The 21,233-nt window shown below is 45.0% G+C and overlaps 1 protein-coding gene across 1 annotated transcript in view; it reads right to left on the bottom strand.

Moving 5' to 3' along the window:
* RYR2 (ryanodine receptor 2) overlaps nucleotides 1–21,007 on the bottom strand; it is an 810,976-nt gene extending 789,969 nt beyond the window's left edge. Inside the window, exon 1 of the mRNA XM_060406755.1 lies at nucleotides 20,876–21,007. Coding sequence (XP_060262738.1) covers nucleotides 20,876–20,923 — 48 coding nt within the window. The 5' untranslated portion in view covers nucleotides 20,924–21,007. The remainder of the gene's footprint in view (nucleotides 1–20,875) is intronic.
* Between the last annotated feature and the right edge of the window lie 226 nt (nucleotides 21,008–21,233).

The following is a 21,233-nucleotide window of genomic DNA, read 5'->3' as shown; positions in this document are numbered from 1 at the left end:
GTCACAAAGAGTTGGACACGACTGAAGGGACTTAGCACTGAAGCATGATCATTCTACTTGACTCCACAGACATAATCAGATATATAACACATAGTCCTGTCTGCTAGTAGCTCTTCCTAAGACTTAATTTGCCTCTCATAGACTCTTTTTTCCTATTAAAGTTAAGTACATTAAAAAAAAACTTTTAAAATTAAAGCGTAGTATAAAACATTCATGTACAGTAAGGTACGTATATCTGAAAAGTACAGCTTGCAGAACTTCTGCAATGTGAACACACGTGTGTTACCACGACTCAGATCAGACCTAGAAGCCTCCCTCAGACTCCTGCACAGTAAGTACCTGCATCTCCAAAGGTACCAATATTCTGACTTCTAGCAAAATAGATCTGTTCCGCCTGTTTTTAGTTTATATAAGTAGGATGATATCATATATGCTCTTTTGTGGTTGTTTTCTTTGGCTTAATACTGTGTCTGTGAGATGCATCTGATGCTGGCTCATAATTGTCATCGCTCAATGCTGCAAAAGTAGGAAGAGATACCTGGAGTGAACAGCAAGTTTTGCCTTGGAGGACAAAATGAAGCAGGGCAAAGGCTAAGGAAGAGTTTTGTTAAGAGAGCACACAACACAAGAGATGACTGTACACATGGACATCACCAGATGGTCAACACTGAAATCAGATTGATTATATTCTTTACAGCCAAAGATGGAGAAGCTCTATATAGTCAGCAAAAACAAGACCAGGAGCTGACTGTGGCTCAGATCATGAGCTCCTTATTGCAAATTCAGGCTTAAATTGAAGAAAGTAGGGAAAATCATTCAGACATTCAGGTATGACCTAAATCAAACTCTTTATGATTATACAGGCTTCCCTGATAGCTCAGTCAGTAAAGAGTCTGCCTGCAATGCAAGAGACCCCAGTTCGATTACTGAGTTGGCAAGATCTGCTAGAGAAGGGATAGGCTACCCACTCCAGTATCCTTGGGCTTCCCTGGTGCCTCAGCTGGTAAAGAATCTGCCCACAATGCGGGAGACCTGGGTTTGATCCCTGGGCTAGGAAGATCCCATGGAGAAGGGAAAGGCTACCCACACCAGTATTCTGGCCTGGAGAATTCCATGGACTGTATAGTTCATGGGGTTGCAAAGAGTTGGACACCACTGAGTGACTTTCACTTCACTTCACTATGATTATACAGTGGACGTGACGAATACATTCAAGGGACTAGATATGATAGACAGCCTGAAAAACTATGGACAGAGGTTCATAACATTGTATAGAAGGTGGTGACCAAAACCATCCCAAAGAAAAAGAAATGTAAGAAAGTAAAGTGGTTTTCTGAGGAGGCTTAACAAATAGCTGAGGAAAGAAGAGAAGTGAAAAGCAAGGGAGAAAGGGAAAGATATACCCAACAGAATGCAGAGTTCCAGAGAAAAGCAAGGAGACACAAGAAGGCCTTCTTAAATGAATAATGCAAAGAACTAGAGGAAAACAACAGAATCAGAAAAACTAGAGATCTCTTCAAGAAAATTGGAGGGATCAAGGGAACATTTCATGCAAGGATGGGCACAATGAAGGACAGGAACAGTAAGGACCTAAGAGAAGCAGAAGAGATTTAGAAAAGGTGGCAAGAATACACCGGAGAACTATACAAAAAGGGCTTAGTGACCAGGATAACCACGATGGTGTGGTCACTCACCTAGAGCCAGACATCCTGGAGTGTGAAGTCAAGCGGGCCTTAGGAAGCATCACTACAAACAAAGCTAGTGGAGGTGACGGAATTCCAGCTGAGCTTTTTCCAATCCTAAAAGGGGATGCTATGGCAGTGCTGCACTAAATGTATCAGCAAATTTGGAAAATTCAGCAGTGGCACTAGTGGTAAATAACCCACCCACCAATCCAGGAGCGCCACCTAGGAAGCCCCATCTGGGCAAAAGGGAGCAAGGAAGCTACAGAACAGGATGGTGAAAAGAAAAAATAAAGTGCTGCTGGCAACTGAGATAAAAAAATACAAAAGAAGAAAGGTTTAAGATAAGCTTAGCCCCTCACAAATACTTAACACACAGGAGGTAGTAAATATTAATCCGTCGTTGGTAAATGCAGGAACATGCATACATATTGCGGGCCCATCCAATACATTCATAATATTCCCATTCAATGAAAACATCAGTTTAACATATGGTCAATCCAATATTTATAGCCTTCATAATGAACTGGAGAAACCACAAATCAATTAAATAAAAATGTAGTTAAATAAAAAATGAGAGCCTGAACACTTAATTCATCACCTACCTCAAAAAATATAGCCTCTGTCTCCTATAATTTACAGTAACTTTTCTCTCTTCCTCACCCACATGAAAAACTGCTACACTTGTGATATTTCAGTTCATGACACAGAAGAATCTTATCAAAAAGACTTGAGCAATCATTTTCCCCTACCCATAAAAATTGGCTGAATTTATCTAACCTTAAAACTAGACTCCATTTATCCACAGTACCAGGCCCTTCTTTGGAAGTTGTCCCGCTAAATTAAGCAGAGTTCTTGACTCTGATGGTCTGAACAAGCGGAAGAGGGTGCCATTATTCATTTTCTCTTTTACGCAAAGATCTGCAAATCCTTCCCTTTGATTTATTTAGCAGGCTCTTTTGGTCAGACTTTAGTTTGCTCCATTATTCATATCAGAAGGCAACAGCATAAACTATCACTAATGCTAAGATCTGAAAATCCATTTCTGTATCCTGAGTTTATCCTCAGTCATCCAGCTTGCCTACATACACACCACCCCCTCTTACAAAACTCTGGGCTTCAGACTGCTCACATGTATAGAGAAACAGACACGGGATGGCCCTGCTCTGTCCCTACTGTGTGCCTGCATGAAGCCGGCGTCCTGTACTGAATCGTCGGTACCATTCTCTACCAACATTCATGGCTTTGCTGGAGGCCTCTCCAGAGCCGTACTTCCGTTTGTGAGATCTTATGCTCAATTTCTTGTTCTGCCAACCAAGTGAAATTCTCAAAATGTTGTTCCGTTGAAAAAGTCCTTGGCAGGACCAAAACTGGAAGATGTTCTACTAACAGCAGACACAGTACTGTTATCATCCTACAATGAAAATGTTGGGAAGCTGTCTCACCATCTTCTAATTTGTGCCTGACTATTACCACCCTCATCTCCCCTTCTTTCGACCAGGATCTGGAAGCAGCAGAACCAGGAAAAAAGACGATAGAGTCCCAGAGGTAGAGAGGAAGAAGTCTCTAGATTATACGGCCCAACACCTCTTTTCCTTCCATTAATTTCCAAAATCCTCTTTTATATTTGCACAAGAGTAGTTTCCTTCTCTAGGAAAGGAGGCAGAGCTGGACAGGTGTGATTGGGTAAGTCTGAGTGAGAGCCCATTCTAACATTTAATTCTGGCACGGAGAAGAGTGAAAGGTAGAGTCCTTGACCTTTAAACTCTGAGGATCTCCCAAGCCCAGCAAATCCTGGCAGTCCTGGGCCTAGCTGGGCAAGACCAAGAAACAGATAGCATGACTGAACACTTCACCTAGTGCATTACTGGTTGAAGAACGTTCTTAAAAAAGTACAGACCATGTGAATTTAACTAACACTTGGCAGACACATATACACCACTTGGGTCTTCCCCGGCGGCTCAGACGGTAAACCGTCTGCCTACAATGCAGGAGACCTGGGTTCGATCCCTGGGTTCGATCCCTGGGTTGGGAAGATCTCCTGGAGAAGGAAATGGCAACCCATTCCAGTATTCTTGCCTGGAAAATCCCATGGACAGAGGAACCTGGTAGGCTACAGTCCACGGGTTTGCAGAGTCGGGCACGACTGAGCGACATTGACTTTCATTTTACTATACATCACGTACCTGTGTGTGCTGCAGTGTGCTAAGCTGCTTCAGTTGTGTCCAGCTCTGTGCGATCCTGTGGTCATAGCCCACCAGGTTCCTCTGTCCATGGTATTCTCCAGGCAAGAATACTGGAGAGGGTCGCCACGCCCTCCTGCAGGGGATCTCCCCAACCCAGGAATCGAACCCACGTCTCTTACATCTCCTGCGTCGGCAGGAGGGTTCTTTGCCACTACCACCACCACTAGAAAAGGTAAGATGTGCTGTATCTAACTTGATAGAGGCAAAGGTGATGTGTCTTTATCTTAATTATGTGTGTGATACATGGTCAGCATGCAGTTTGGCTAGTTGAGAAGATCCTATAACAACCATCATCTCAAAAGGAGTTTTCTTTTCAGACCTTGTTGTGAGCAATGATTGAGGCCCTGAAGAGATTAAGACAATTCTTTGTTGTTAAGTGCAGACCTCTGTTGAAAGCTTTTACTTTTATATCACTGATGTTAAGTATGAAACCCACTGGGATTTGCACACTGAAATGCTATATATACTTACTGCTCAAATTTTTTTTTTCAAAACAGATCTTTGCAAGCTATAAATTGTATCTGTGGTGTGCTGCCAATTAAATTAACATGTAAGCTTTATGGGAATTAAAATATCTCAGAAAAATGTAAATTGCTTAATTCTCTGAAAAATTACTGAAATTGACATAGCCAGCTAAACTATGTAACACGGTAGGAGAGCCAAGGGCAGTTGTTACCAGAAGAACCATTTTGTCTTCTAAGATATTCTGACATGTTCCCCTGATCTGAGCTGTCAGAAAACCATTCTAGCATATTCCATTTGCTGAAAATTATTTGTAAAAATGTACATATACCCTGCAATCTTTTTGAATCAGTAGCTATGGAAAAAAATAAATAAAGCCGCTAGCGAGATGAACTTCTCCCACTCGTCCTAATGGATATGCTAGGCTGGATTATTTAATCACCAGCCCCATGCAACATCCAAACAAAACACGCCCAGCTTAGGATCAATGAAGCTCTAAGTTTAATTGCTTACTGCAAGGTTCCCAGCAGAAAAGGAAAGCTTGCGAAGCTAACCTAAAACCAAATGAAGATAGTGTGTGCGCTCAAACGAGGCAAAGTAGTAAGTAATTCTCTGCTAAAAGAGAGGATGTGTCCATGTACTTGTGTGCACAATTATGGCAGCAGGTGGAGGGTGGGGCAGTCTCTAGCCTGACCCGTATCTAGGCCGTTGCTCCACTGATATCATCAATAGATTATGGGCTCTCCCGTAAGGAAAAAAAAGGGGGCAGGAGTAATCAGTAGCTTTCTGTCAACCTTGCTTCCCCTTCAAGCTACCACCTCTCCTCCTCGTCCTCCTCGTCCATCGGTGATATCTACCTGTGTCTTCTAACTCTGCTTCCCACGCCCTCGTTGTCTGAGAACCCATCCGTTTCCGTGGCTTTGCTATCACAGCAGCGGTATCCAAATCTTAGGTCTCGGCGAGGCTGTGAGGGAGCACCCGTTCCCGGCCTCCCTCCTGGCTGCTGGCGGCCCTCGGCGTCCCCCAGCTCAGAGAGGCATCGCTCCAGTGCACCTGTCTTCCCGCGGTCTGCTCCCTGTATACCTTCACATCAGCTTCCCTCTGCACGTGTCTGAGCCCAAATTTCCCCTTTTTTATAAAGATACCAGGTCATACTGTAGTAGAGCCTACCCTTGCAGCTGTGCATGCTCAGCCATGTACAACTCTTCGTGAAACCATGGACTGTAGCCCACCAGGCTCCATGGGATTCTCCAGGCAAGAATACTGGAGCAGGTTGCCATTTCTTCCTCTAGGGGATCTTCCTGACCCAAGGATTGAACCTGCGTCTCCTGTGTCTCCTGCATTAGCAGGCAGATTCTTCACCACTACCTGGGAAGCCCCAAAGCCCACCCTTATGACCTCATTTTAGCTTCCCTACCTATGTAAAGACCCTGTCTCCACGTAAGACCACATTCTGCGGTCCTGAGGGCTAAGACTCCTATTGAAACATTTGGAGAGGGATGCAAATTGAACCAAAACATACCTTAAAATCAGGATGTCTCAAACCAACCCACCACCTTCCCCTAAGACGTCCACTTGGACCATGTCTGTTTGAGTCCCAGGCTCATCCCTATCTCTTGCTTCTCCTCACATCGAATCCATTACCACTCAACCCTGTACACCCTTTCTCCAGGACAGCATCTCTTAAGTCTTCCCCCTCTTTTTCATTCCCACAACCACCACACAAATTCAGGCTGAATTATCTTGCACTGAGTACATGGTGACTGTTCTTAATAGGCTTCTTAGCTCTGGTCTCTCTCGGATCTTGCTATATCCCAATTTATTTTATAAATTGCTGCCACATTAATCTTCCTAACAGACAGCTCTGACCCATTTCTCTCATGAGAGAGGAGAAAAAATAATAATAATAACTTTAAGAGCCTTTCTTACCTTATAAATTCAGCATAAATCCCTGTCCCTGGTGGTCTCAAGTTCCCACCCTTCAGGGATTAGCCCAGCCCACACTCTCACATCATCTCTTTCCCAAACATGGCCCCACGTATTTCTGGCTGTTTCCATCAGAATCCTGCCAAGAAAAGAAACAGCAATCTCAAAGGGCTTCTTTAAAAGGCACTGAATGAAGAGATCAAAGAGTGAGCATGGAGGGTACTGGAGCCCAACAGAGAGGGAGAGATACCCAGCGACCAGCCACAGTGGGAAGCTGGTACCAGGCCTCCATCTGAAGCAATGAGCAGAAGTGATGAGAGCTCCCTGGCACTCAGCAGAAACAAGCGCCTCCTGGACACAAAGCAGGTCAGAGACGAGTGAAAAAAAGCACCAAGGATGAGAAAACAGACAGTACCAACCCACTGCCTCTACTTACATCCCTTCTCCCCCGGGATCCTGTCTGCCCACCTGCCCAGACTAATTCACCAAAATCCTATCCATCTTTAAAGGGTATATGAGTGACATGAAAGATAATTTTTTCCTGGGAAAAGCAGCACTCAAACAGAAACACACATATGTTTAAAATTTTACTGAATTCATAATTAAATGAAAGCACCAGTGTGACGTTACCACACGTTCAAAGGAAAATCCAAAGAACATACGAATATATGCATCCATCAGGAAACCTGAAATGAATTTGCTTGCTGAGTGCAAAACTGCTCAGTATCCAACCTGCATGCCACCAAATACAATCTGCATTTTCTCTGAACAAGAATCTAAGATCCAGGAACCATTACCATCAGTTTTCTACAACTTAAGAGTTGTAAAATAGCTCAAAGTTGAATGAAAGGTAAAGATAACTCAAATGAGGGACTGATGGAGAACAGGGCACCCACGATTCTTTTCATTATTGGCCAAATTTAGCCTTTCACAGTGTTCCCTGACTACTGGAAGGGAGGAAGGAAGGAGGAAAGGAAAGAAAAGGGTTTTGGCATCAGAAAGACCTTGGGCTCACCACCAGCATCGCTTACTCATGAACTGACCTGAAGTAAGTCATTTCACTACCTACAGCTCAGTTTCTTGATCTGTACAACAGCAATTAACTGCTTTATGGACTAAATGAATTGCTCTGGGAGTCAGATGCATGGTGGCAATCCTGAGCCAAATAAATGGTAGCCAAAGATTACTTTCATGTTCCATCACTACAAATCACGGAGTTAGACCAAAGCTCCTTTTCAATCTGAAAACTGTGTGACTGTAAATGCTGTCTCCTCCATGAAGACTTAGACCACCTTCATTACAGACGTGGACCCCTGCTTCCTCAGCATCGTCTCCCACACCAGCTCTGTCTCATGCCTACTTTGTAGTAGAACATTTCCTCTCTCCTGATTCCCCATCCAACCCACCAAATGTAAGAAGCTCAGGCCAAGGGGGAGAGAAGGGATGGACTGGGAGTTGGGGATTAGCAGATGCAAAGTATTACACACAGGAAGGATAAATAATGAGGTCCCACTGTATAGCGCAGGGGACTGTATTCAATATCCTGTGATAAATCACAATGGAAGAGAATATGAAAAAGAATGTATGTATGTATGTATAACTGAGTCGCTCTGCTATACAGCAGAAATTAATACAACATTGTAAATCAACTATACTTTAATACAACAATCTTTAAAAAAAAAAGAAACTCAGGAACAAGCTCAGATATATTGGAGTTCTAGCACACAGAACGGCCCCTGGTACACAGAAGGTACTCCAAAAATATTTCAAAATGAACTCAAAGAAAAGATTACTCAAAACCACAGTGAGCTAAATCAACAAGGAAGATATGTACAATGGCAAAACAAAAAAAAAAAAGAACTATCACATAACCCCATTAGAATCGCTTTTCTCAAAAAGACAAGAAATAATAAGTGTTGGTAAAGATACAAGGAAAAGAAAACTCTTGTGTGATGTTGGTGGGAATATAAACTGGTTCAGCCACTATGGAAAACAGTACTGAGAATCCTCAAAAAACTGAAAATAGAAAGAACTACCGTATGATCCAAAATCCCACTTCTGAGTCTTTCTATGAATGAATCAAATACACACACAAGGAAGTATCATTCAGCCATAAAAAAGAATGAAATCTTGTCATCTGCAACAATACAAGTGGACCATGAGGGTATTAAGCTAAGTGAAACAAGTCAGACAAAGACAATACTGTACAATCTCACTTATAATGGGAAACTAAAAACAAAACCACCAGACTCACAGAGAACAAATTGGTGGTTGCTAGGGAGGAAGGGGGGGGGGCGGCGGCAAAATGGATGAAGGAAGTCAAAAGGTACAAAACTCCTTGATTTTAGTTATAAAATAAATAAGTCCTAGGAATATAATACTAGGGGCTTCCCTAGTAGCTCAGACGGTAAAGCATCTGTCTGCAATGCAGGATACCCGGGTTCAATCCCTGGGTCAGGAAGATCCCCTGGAGAAGGAAATGGCAACCCACTCCAGTACTCTTGCCTGGAGAATTCCACGGGCAGAGGAGCCTTGGCGGGCTACAGTCCATGGGGTTGCTGAGAGTTGGACACGACCGAGCAACTAACACAGGAATATTATGTAAGGCATGGTGATTACAGTCAGTATGATATTACTGTATTGTGTGTGTGGAAGTTGCTAAGACAGAAGATCTTAAAAGTACCTGTTGCTGTTGTTCAGTCATGTCTGTCTGCGACCCCAATGGACTGTAGCACACCAGGCTTTCCTGTCCTTCACGATTTCCTGGAATTTGCTCAAACCTGTCCATTGAGTCGGTGATGCCATCCAACCATCTCATCCTCAGTCACCCCCTTCTCCTCCTGCCTTCAATCTTTCCCAGCATCATGGTCTTTTCCAATGAGTCAGTGGCCAAAGTCTTGGAGCTTCAGCTCCATCCGGTGGCCAAAGTATTGAAGCTTCAGCTTCGACATCAGTCCTTTCAATGAATATTCAGGGTTCATTTCTTTCAGGATTAACTGGTTTGACCTCCTTGCAGTCCAAGGAACCCTCAAGAGTCTTCTCCAGCACCACAGTTCAAAAGCATCAGTTCTTTAGCACGCAGCCTTCTTTATGGTCCAGCTCTCACATCCATACATGACTACTGGAAAAACAACAGCTTTGAGTAAATGGATCTTTGTTGGCGAAGTGACATCTTTGCTATTTAAACGCTGTCTAGCTTTGTTGTAGCTTTTCTTTCCAGGAGCAAGCATCTTTTCATTTCCTGGCTGCAGTCGCTGTCCATAGTGATAATGGAGTCCAAGAAGATAAAATCTGTCACTGTTTACACTTTTTCCCTATCTATCTGCCATTAAGTGATGGGACTGGATGCCATGATCTTAGTGTTTTTAATGTTGAGTTTTAAGCCAGCTTTTTCACTCTCCTCTTTCATTCTCATCAAGAGGCCCTTTAGCTCCTCTTCACTTTCTGCCATTAAGAGTGGTATCATCTGCATATCTGAGGTTGTTGATATTTCTCCAGCAATCTTGATTCCAGCTTGTGAGTCATACAGCCTGACATTTCACATAATGTACTCTGCATATAAGTTAAATAAGCAGGGTAATGATACACAGCCTTTACATACTACTTTCCAAATTCTGAACTAGTCTTTTGTTCCATGTCCAGTTCTAACTGTTGCTTCTTCACCTGCAGACAGGTTTCTCAGGAGGCAGGTAAAATGATCTGGCATTCCCATCTCTTTAAGAATTTTCCACAGTTTGTTGTGATCCACACAGTCAAAGGATTGAGCATAGTCAATGAAGCAGAAATAGATGTTTTTCTGGAATTCCCTTGCCTTCTCTATGATCCAGCGGATGTTGGCAATTTGATCTCTGATTCCTCTGCCTTTTCTAAATCCGGCTTGTATATCTGGAAATTCTCAGTTCACATGCTATTGAAACCTAGCTTGAAGGATTTCGAGATTACCTTGCTAGCATGTGAAATGAGTGCAAAAATGTTCCTACCACAGGAAAGATCCTATCACAGAAAAAAATATAAAATCTTTACATGTGGTGACGGATGTTCAACCAAACATGCTGGCCATTTTGCAATCTATACAGATATCACTATAATTATGTTGCACGTCTGAAACTAATAAAATGGTATTTGTGAACTGTACCTCAAACAGATAGGCAGACAGATGGGTGGATACTAAAGCAGCCTCACAGGGTAAAAAACACAGACAAGACAGAACACTGGAGCAGAAAGGGATGGGACCACAACTACTGCTTCTCCTTTCCCAGTTCATTCGTCCTCTTTTGCATGAGAAGGACTCAAGCTGGGCTGCTGTTTGCAGGCTTTCCTGAGCGATGCACTTGTCTGAAGCAGCAGCGAGACTTTTAAACTCAGTAATAATACCCCGTCTTCAGGAGATGATGGTCCCCTTTACCGTCACAGAGAAGACAGCAGCAGAACTGAAGGCTTTAAGCTTCTTTGACAGCCATCAATCAGAAACAGCTCATTCCAGCTCTTCAGTCATCTGCGACTCAAGAGGAAATGTTCTCCTGACACGTCACTGAACCTACAAGCCAGAACTTGTAAGCCGATCATAACTCCCAACAACAGGCACCGTCTTAAAAGACAAATCATGTCAGATGTGTCCAGGACCAGAGGGGATGGAGGGAATATTCTATATGATAACAAGGAGAGAGATAAAAGAGCGCTGAGGATTCAATTCAGTGAGTGTGGGCGAGGATCTGTCCCTGCTAACGTTTTCAAGTACCCTAATCATCCTTCAACGTGCTGTTCTTCTCTAAAACGACTGTCTTCTACCCGAGGGGATCATAATTGTACGTGTCCCTGAAGTACTTTATGATCAAAATTTGGTAAAAAGAAATATGGAGTACTATCTTTCTTTCGTGTGTGTGACCAAAATTTCCTCATGAAAATGTCTTTGCGTGTGTAAAATAAACACAGACTTTAGTAAAATTTAAAAGAGGTCATATTTTGATCACCATAAATCCACTGTGGAAAACAAGTGAGCACAACTTTTAATGACTAGAAGCTCAGCGTGACATTCAGTACCTATTTAACAATGGCCCAATTTACTCAACATCAATGATTTGATTTTTTTTTCCTGGATTTTTGTCTTTTTTCTTATCTCTTTTTCTTTGTGCTCTCAAAAATACCTTTTACTTTGTGGCTTTGGCTGTGTATTAAAAATGAGTGAAACTCGTGAGTTCATGCAAACTATATGAGTCTGATTCTAAATCCAGGGGGAAATAAACTGGGAGATTAGGGTTGATATATATATATTATGTATATATACACTAGGATATATGAATATATTAGGATTTATATATATATATATCATCTCATATTGATATATATGTATTAGGATATATATATATACTCTGATACTATGTATAAAATAGATTGGGCTTTTGGGCTTCCCAGGTGCCTCAGTGGTAAAGAACCCACCTGCCAAGCAGAGGACTTGAGTTCAACCGCTGTGTCGAGCAGAGCCCCTGAAGAAGGAAATGGCAACCCACTCCAGTATTCTAGTCTGGGAAATCCCATGAACAGAGGAGCCGTGGGGTCACAAACATTCAGACACAACTTAGCAACTAAACCACCACCACCACATAAAACAGATACTTAATGAGAACCTACTGTACAGCTCAGAGAACTCTACTCAGTGCTCCGTGGTGACCTAAATGGGAAGGAAATCCAAAACAGAAGGGATATATGTATATGTCTAGCTAATTCACTTCGATATACAGTAGAACTAACACAGCACTGTAAAGCAACTATATTTCAATACAAAGTAATTTTAAAAAGCAACAAAGTTCACAAAAACAACCTTCAAAAAAAAAAAACTTGCAATAGCATTAGACGTGGAACCAACGCGCAAAAACAAAGTTTTTAAGATCACAAACTCCTTTAAGGGGAAAAATAAAAGTGCTTGCCGTAGGAGAACAAATATCAATAAATAGACAACAAAGGTTTGTTCCTCCTCCCAGGCGGATGAGGATTCTGAACCTGTGTCCCCCGCTCTCCGACCACACTAGGAAGTGCTTATCCCTGTGGACAAGGAGTGCTCACAGCACCTAGGAGGTAAGTCCTGCCTCAACCCTCTCCAAACCCAGCAAGGCCCATCATCCTCTGAGCTCCTACGGTACTTTCTAGGGTTCCCCTCACTGTGCCCTGTGTCCGCCTTGGCTCCCCAGCGAGAGTTAAGGTCTTCTTCAGGAAACTGGCAAATACTGATCACTGCCTGGGGACAGGAGGTGCCAGGCATCGTCGCCTAGTGGAGGTCTCATCTGGGCACACGTGTCAGTGGTTCCTGCTCTGTGGACAGAACTCTGCTTGGATAATGGGCATGGAGGCAACTCTGTGCCAGTCCCCTGAACACCCCAAGTCAGCAACATGGAAAACTTCAAGTTTCGATTTCCAGAAGTAACATCATTGTAGGACTCTTACTGGGCCACTGGAAGCACGAAGAGCAGCTTTTTAATCTGGGCTTTGAGGCCACCTATCTATACTGTTTAGGAAACCCCAGAAGTACGGGTCAATTCTTCACCAGCCCAAGAGAAAAAGGGGAAACCAGAAAAGTGCTTCAAAGCTGAGAGGCTGGAGAGCGAGACATCACTACGAGTTTAGTTGCTGATGCTGTGATCCACAAAGGCTAAAATACCCAGGGACCCCCAGAATCACCCAAAGTATGCATGTCCAATATTTGTTCACAGAATGTATTATTAACATATGATGTTCTCTGCTTGCGCTAAAGGGCCCTTTATTTGTCTATGAACTTCTAAGCAGCCAATGCTCATATGAAATTTTTTTTAATCCACAATAATAGCTGATGTGCTTGTTATATATAGCGCATCATAGGTACAAAATATATATTTGTTGAAAGCATAAGGGAAAAAATATATAGAAGAAACTATCCTTCAGCTTCCAGATTCTGAATCTAATGCATTTGTTTGACTGCTTATTACAAATAAATGACAATGGATGATATTGTGAAAAAAAAAAAAATGTGATGTCCAGTCCCGGGGCAAGGTTTTATTACACTCATTCTTCTAAATGGTTTGAGTCTGGCTGACCCCAGGACTCTTAACAAGACAATGAGCCGCTCAGAGGTAAACAATTCCCCATTTTTCAGTTCCCGAAAGAATTTTTATGGGACCCTCTCCAATCCCAAGGTTATCCAATCACTTACTGGCTAAGTCCCCATCCCAACATTCTTCCCATAATTAATAAAGACGAAAGTAAATGGGTAACATCTCTCCACTGGATGCCCCTGTGATGCCCAGGAAATCACCTCACCATCTAGAAGCTTGTCATTTGAAGAACAGATTGGGAAATGAGCCCAGGGTCTCTCCTGGGCAGCCCCTATCACTCAGACTCACTTAGTCCTTCCATTATGCCCTTTCTTGCTCCGTTCACTTGTCTCGGTCACTTTGCTCTCTTTATTTCCTCACAAGGGTGAGACCTTGCATGATGGGGAACCCAAGTAAGGTGTCAAGAATCAGATTATTCAGATTCGACGAGAGAAGTCAGACTGTGTGTGCCAGGAATTCAGAAGCAAGGAGTGGTGGCAGGAACACAGGGGGTTAAGGGGCCGCAAGGGCAGGAGGATTCAAGGTGAGCTGCAGTGGCTGGGAAAGGGGGAATGATGAGGGCTAGCACAAGTGCCGGGGTGTGAAAGAAGCCTAAACCTGAGCCAGGCGGCCAGGGAGACAGTGACAGGCGGTGAAGACAAGTCAAGGATGAGAGGAACAAAAGGAACTGAACTGATGCACTTAGTACCTTTAGGTTCTAAGGAAAACTTTTAGAAACTTTCCTGAGTCCCTAAACTAGGTCCTGGTGGATTCAGGTGCTTTTCTGGAGATTAGGAGCACACCGGTATGTTTCAGCCAGACCCACTGGCCAGTGCACAGCCACGGGGAAGGAGAGCCACTGGGCGAGAGAATGCACACATACTCAGGATGCTGTGCACAGGGCAGGAGGGGAGTTAAACAGGCCGCAGGCAGCTGGAGACGAGAGTGCAAAGGCCAGCAGATCTGGGAGGGGTGCTTCTATGCAAAGAAACAGCATTGGGAAAGTTCGTGTCATTCCTCCGCTTCCCAGAGCTGGATGAAGCCACTGTTATGCTTTTCAAACTCTATTCCTCCAAGGATCCCAGACGGTGAGGCACAGATAAGCTCACGAAGGCAGAAGAGTGAGAACTAGAAATAGGACGGCATCTTTGGGGACAACTGAAGATTTGGAGTAGACAAAGTGAAAAGAACCCAAAAAAGTGTGACAGGAAATGTACAAAAATAACTTAAAACGTATCCTAGCTCCAGAGGCAGACAGAGGAGCTTCCCAAAGGAGAGCCAGGTTAGTAGAGTTGGTGAGGTCTCCATGAACACGGGTGGGGGGAACATTCAGATTTGGCACAGAGGAGGTTACCGTCATATCATCTACTCAAGTGATTTTAACAGAAGTGAGCTAACAATTACCTGGAGTGCTGGAGACAAGCAGTGGGTGGAGACCACATCTTAAGGAGTTGAGCGGTGAAAGAAGGCTAGGGTCAAACAAAGGAATTTTAAGACAGAAGAACTTAGCCTGATTCAAGATTGACCAGAGGGAACACGTGGAGAGGGAGGCAGAGAAAGGATGGAATGCAGGCAAGATTCGCATTGTGGACCAGCGAGCAAGTACTGTACTGAGATCTGGGACACAAGCGGGATTGCAACTTTAGGAAGGAAGAAAGAAATGTCCTTGTCAGCAGCTAGGACAAGAGGCCAGATTTAGACAATGAACCCTGTGAAGGGGACGATAAGTAAAAAATGGAACAGGTGGACTTAGATCTCCTGTACAAAGAAGGCTGTGCTAATAATCCAGAATTATGAGCGATTCTTCAGAGATTTTCACATCCTTTGCATTACTCTAATGCTGCTGTTATGGGCTGAATGTTTGCATACCCCCAAGTCTCCTGTGTTGAAATCCTAACTCCCAAGGGGACAGTATCAGGAAGTAGGAGAGGGTGGAACCCTTGTTAATGGTGTTAGTGCCCTTATAAGAAACAACAGACTCACAGACTTGGAGAATGAAGTTATGGTTACCAGGAGGGAAAGGATGAGGGGAAAGGATAATTAGGGAGTTGGGGATCAGCATGCACACACTGCTGTATTTTAAGTGGATAATCAACCAGTATAGCACGGGGAAACTGTGCTCAATGTTATATGGCAGCCTGGATGTGAGAGGAGTTTGGGAGAGAGGATACATGTGTATGTATGGCTGAGTCACTTTGGTGTGCACCTGAACCCATCACAATACTGTGAATCTGCTAAACTCTAATGTAAAATGTTTCCGTTCAGTTCAGTCGCTGACTCTTTGCAACCCCATGGATCGCAGCACGCCAGGCCTCCCTGTCCATCACCAACTCCCGGAGTTCACTCAGACTCACGTCCATCGAGTCAGTGATGCCATCCAGCCAACTCATCCTCTGTCGTCCCCTTCTCTTCCTGCCCCCAATCCCTCCCAGCATCAGAGTCTTTTCCAATGTTTAACAATAAATAGAAGAAACATAAGAGAGATGATTTTTCTCTCAGCTATATGAGGATACAACAAGAAGACAGACATCTCAAACCAGGAAGAGCGTCCTCACCACAGACTAGATCTGCTGGCCCCTTAATCTTGGCTCCACCAAACTCCAGACCCATAAGAAACAAATGTGTGTTGTTTAAACCACCCAGTCCGTGGTATTCTATTATAGGGGCCTGAACCAAGACAGTCACTCCAAACCATTTCACCTCTCTGAGCTTTTCTTTATCTGCATAATGACAGGGGAAAGAGACACAGGGGAAGACAGGGTAATGTTTTCCAACGGTCTCTTCCTACCCAAGTATCTCAGCGTTTCTACATCTGCTTTTTCCATCTAATTGTTCCATGCCAGCCTCTAAATCTTTGCTTTGCAATTATAATTGCAGACCACTTGTTTTCCTTACGTTGAATCCTTAACACCCAGCATCATGCCATGCACATAGGTGTTCAACAAATTTTTTTTAATTAACAAAATCTCCATAATGTCAGAGTTTCAGGAGACAAATGTGTGCCTTGTCATCACTCCCTCTTCCCCAAGGGCTATTTACAGAAGCACAGTCACCCAGAAGTTGTAATCCTTTCTCTGGCAATTCAGCCTTGATAAAAACACTTATCTAAAGCCAAAGGACAAACAAGATGGAATGTCAAGTAAATTAGTGCCCTAAGTGTTTCAGATCCTGCCCTTCCTGCCAATGTGCACACACCAATTTCTAGATTAAGAAAAACAAGCGAAAAAAATAAGCCTGGGTCGGCTTTCCAACAGTTCCTTGGGAAAAAAAAGAAAATACCACAGTGCATATCTACTGATAGCTCCTCATGCCTTCATTATCAAGGGAGCAAAAAGTGCTCACCCAGAATCTTGTTTGTACTCTGCGACATTCCCACAGCCAAGAAAACTGACTGTGTCTCCTGTTTGCTATAAACCAAAAACACGCTTCCGCAGCTGATAAAGCAGGCTTTCTCTCCTGGAAAAGACATCCACCTAAGATCTGAGTTTGAGTCTTGGTTCCACACCACTGAGCAGCTGACTCTGTACAATTAACCTGCCTGGACCTCTACAAACTGGGGCTACACATTCCAGTCTGATCTATTTCCCTGTGTTCCACTGGCAATTACACCTTATAATCACTCCTGTGGCTCAGCTGGTAAAGAATCCACCTGCAATTCGGGAGACCTGGGTTTGATCCCTGGGTTGGGAAGATCTCCTGGAGGAGGGAAAGGCTACCCACTCCAGTACTGCGGCCTGGAGAATGCCCTGGACTACACAGTCCATGCAGTCACAGAGTCGGACACGACTGAGCGACTTTCACTTTCTTTCACCATTAATTGCTGAATCCTTTCTGGGAAGCTTCCTATCAACAGCAAGCCAGATATGGAAGCACTGAGAAGAAACCTATGGTGAATATTTCATTCTGCAAAGGAAGACACATCCCTACCAGAAGAACTTCTGCAACCTGGATTAAGTCTGAAGTCTCAACCTTTGCATAAATGCAAAACTACAAGCCACAGCACACCCCCAGATAACTCCTCTGTGCTTACACAAAATGAAAGAAAAGCGAAGTACTTGGGAAAAATCAACTCTGGTGTTGTACATCACTGTTTGCTTACAGTTAAGGGATTCCATCATCGCTATTCTGGTAAGCTAAGGATATTTTTAAAATAAAATAAACAACACGTCCCAAATCATGGTTGTGTGTGGAAATAACAGTGAATAAAATCCATTATGGGCTGAAGGTGTATTTCACGAAAGGATTCTTCTAAGTGTCCAGCACGTTCAGCATTTACATGTATATTCTTAATTTCTCTCACAGATAAACACATCAGAGTAGGCTTGCTTCTAGCTGGTGGGAAAGCCACTGAATGGATGATAATCTTTCATCTGTGTTAAGCGTTTAAAAGGAATATTAGCAAACTCACAACTGCATAACGGAAAAGAGCTAGGAGAGAGACCAACAGGGGCTAAACAGTGACAAAACTCCCCTTTACAAATGAAGAATTAATTAACTGATTAATTAACAGCAGCAGACATAACTCAGGGACGGAATCCATTCAAGGCTTCACTTTTGCTTCTTTTACAGTGATCTTAAACCTCTGCAAGAAGATGATGGAAGAAGAAAATCTTTCTGTGGACACAAAGATGCCGAAGACTCAACAATGCACTGCAGTGCTTGAATAAAAACCCAAGAAAATATTCAAGGTGCTCTACTCAGAATATTCGATGCTGCTGCTGCTGCTGCTGCTGCTGCTGCTTCAGTCGTGTCCGACTCTGTCCGACCCCACAGACGGAAGCCCACCAGGCTCCCCAGTCCCTGGGACTCTCCAGGCAGGAAAACTGGAGTGGGTTGCCATTTCCTTCTCCAAGGCATAAAAGTGAAAAGTGAAAGTGAAGTCACTCAGTGGTGTCCAACTCTTAGCGACCCCATGGGCTACAGTCTACCAGGCTCCTCCATCCATGGGATTGTCCAGGCAAGAATACTGGAGTGGGGTGCCATTGCCTTCTCCAAGAATATACTACATGTCTGGTCAAATTCACCATTATGGCCTTTTAATGACTAACAGTTTGACTTTTTTTTTTTTTTTAAAGCAGGACAGTTATCCATAATCTGTAACCATTTTATGTAGGTGTGCAGGTTGTTAATACTCCCTGGGCTACCAAAAAAACAGAGAAAAAAATGCTCCCCCTCCCAAAAAAAGGTAAGAACTACATTCTCTCCATTCCTAACTCCATTAACATTTCTGAACCAACAACATTCTCGGATTAAGTGAATAAAACAGAAAGGAGCAAGGGCAGACAGACGAGTGATAAAGGGTTTGAGAGTTTCTGTATTAAAACTAAAATTTAGAGGGAAAGGCATGTTTTCCTTTTAGATGTTCATGCCACACCACACCAAAAAAATTCCCCTGCTCCATCAAGCTACCTCCTTCAAGGTCATTTATCATCAGCACAACAGCCTACGGATGTTTTATTAAAAGAAAAATCCCAGCCTAGGACTGCCAGATCTCTACCCACGACCCACTTATCAAAGGTGTCGCTGGGGCTGACAGGCAGCTGTCCAGGGGCACAGACTTAACATTACTTTATATGTACAGAAGCCCATCAGCAAGCACATTACCTCGGTCCCCATTAAGTATTCTGATAACACCACCTCCATGAGCTCCGCTAACATTTAAGCCTGCAGGAAGCCCTTGAGTGCACAGAGCCTTCCAAAATTTTCTAGCTAATTTTAACCCTATAGAGTATGAAAAAAAACTGAATTTAGAGATTACACAGCAACTAAATATTTTACCCACCCAAACAAAAGCTTTCACAGTACTGAGAAACATCTTTTCATGTGGCTTTTTATTAGTTATTAGAAAACGATATCGTTTTTCACTAAAAAATAAATAAATAAATAAAGGTAAACTGTCTTACTAGCAGGCTTAAAATACTCCTGATGAGCAAGGTTTTCCTGAACTGGTTCTTTAGAGCTGGGTGGTGGAGCAGTAGTACCACCAACAGCATATGTAATGGTGCATGACTCGCAGCTATTAGATCAAATCACTGGCCAATCTGAAGTGTACCCTGGATTTTATTCTTTCTAAAGCCCCTACCCCCAAGCAAAAGTGAGTGCAAAAAAAAAAAAAAAATAGAAGAGCTAAATGGAAAAACAGGCCACTTAGAATGCTCTTGAACAAATGTACTGTTTTCACTCGTTCGGGACCCAAATACATCATCTAGGCTCTTTTCGCACCTAAAAGTTGCTATCTGGTTAATATTTCAAAACCTAAGTCTCGCTCTAATTGTCTGTGACTGTGGGGTAATTGCAAGTGGGCACCGACAGCTTTTTCACTGTTGGGGAAAGAAGAGACACGAGAAGCTGCAGTCTTTGGCGGGGGGATGGGAGGTGGAGGGAATCCTGGAAGGGAATATCCTTCGGAGAGGAGGAGGCAAGTGCAGAGAAAGGAAAGACCGAGAGGATGCTGTAAACGCTAACACGGCGATTCTTAACCAGAAGTTACGACATTTTCTTTTGCCAAGGGGCTCTCCAGTCCCAGCTTCGAGGGGACCAAAGCCTCAGCCAGGGAAGTATCTGCAGCGTTCGAACAAATCGGCGACAGGAAGGAGCAGTGCCAAGGGGTACTTAAGGAGAAAAAACTGTATTAGTGCGAAGCCAACCTTTGCCTGCTGCCACTCAGTGTGGAAATTCCAGGCAGCCTCCCTGCCCTTACACACACGCGCACACACACACACACTTTGCTGCACTCAGCGTTCAATAAGCCAACATTTAGAGAACGACGCGTTCGCGAGGTCCCTCGCCGCCCCCGCGTGCGCGTGCACAGACACTCACTTCCCATCCCTTCCACGTTCTGCGAGCAGTCTCAGCACCACCAACGGCCCGAACCCAGGCACCGCGAGGTCCACGGAGACGACGCTCTCTCCCCTGAGCAGCACCTCGACTTGGGGGCAGTCTCGGGGCACGTCCTGCACCCGCCTCCCCGACCCCGGCAACGCCAACTGCGCGAATCCCCGGGATGCGTGACTGCGCGCGGGTCTAACGCGAAAGCCGAGAAACCGCGCCGCGGCGGGATTCCGGGCAACAACCGCGTCCCCGCTGGTCCCCGCTCCGCACCGCGCACTCCGTCTGCACTGTGCCCCGGCTGCCCCGAAGGTCCCAGCCTCGCCGACCGGTCAGGCCGGATCGGCAGCCCCCGAGTCTCCAGACTCCCGCTGCTCCGGGGCTCCCGATCTCAGCGCCCTGGGACCAAGCCGGTGCGCCGCCGGCCGCTCTTCGCGCTCCGGCCACGCTCGGTCTCCGGGCTTTACACGCGGGCGCACAGACACGCACCCTCCCTTCCCTCGCCCCGGCACGCACACTTGCGCCCCCCGGGAGTTGCCCGCCTCCTCCCGCACCGCCAGAGGCAGCCCCCTACGCGCCCGCGCGTCCCACTGCCGGGAGCCGGCCAGTGGATGCCCCGGCTCCCTCTAGCCGCCCCCCCTCCGGGGAACCCGAGACGCGCGGCGCTTACAGTTCGCAGGAACTGGATCTCATCTTCGCCCTCGCCCCCATCGGCCATGGCTCTGCTCCTTCTCGCAGGGGCCGGCCCCCGAACCCCGCGGAGCCCGGCGTCGCTGGCGGCGGCGGTCCCTCGCTCTGTCTGCTGCTGCTGCTGTTTCTGCTGCCGGGAGCCGGGGGCGGGAGGGGTCCGAGGCTGCTGGGTGCCGAGCGCCAGGCGGTCCCCGCCTGCAGAGCGGAGGAGGAGGCCGGCGGGCGGGGGCGGCGGAGGCGGGAGCCTCCCTGCGCCGCACTGTGCGGGAGGAGGGCGACCCGGCCCGGAGGACGCGGGCAAGCGGCCCCGCAGCCCCGCCGCGCTGGCTTCGCACGCC

Source organism: Ovis aries, chromosome 25 (genome assembly GCF_016772045.2).
Source record: "Ovis aries strain OAR_USU_Benz2616 breed Rambouillet chromosome 25, ARS-UI_Ramb_v3.0, whole genome shotgun sequence".
Taxonomy (NCBI): domain Eukaryota; kingdom Metazoa; phylum Chordata; class Mammalia; order Artiodactyla; family Bovidae; genus Ovis; species Ovis aries.
This window is presented reverse-complemented; position numbering and strand designations above follow the sequence as displayed.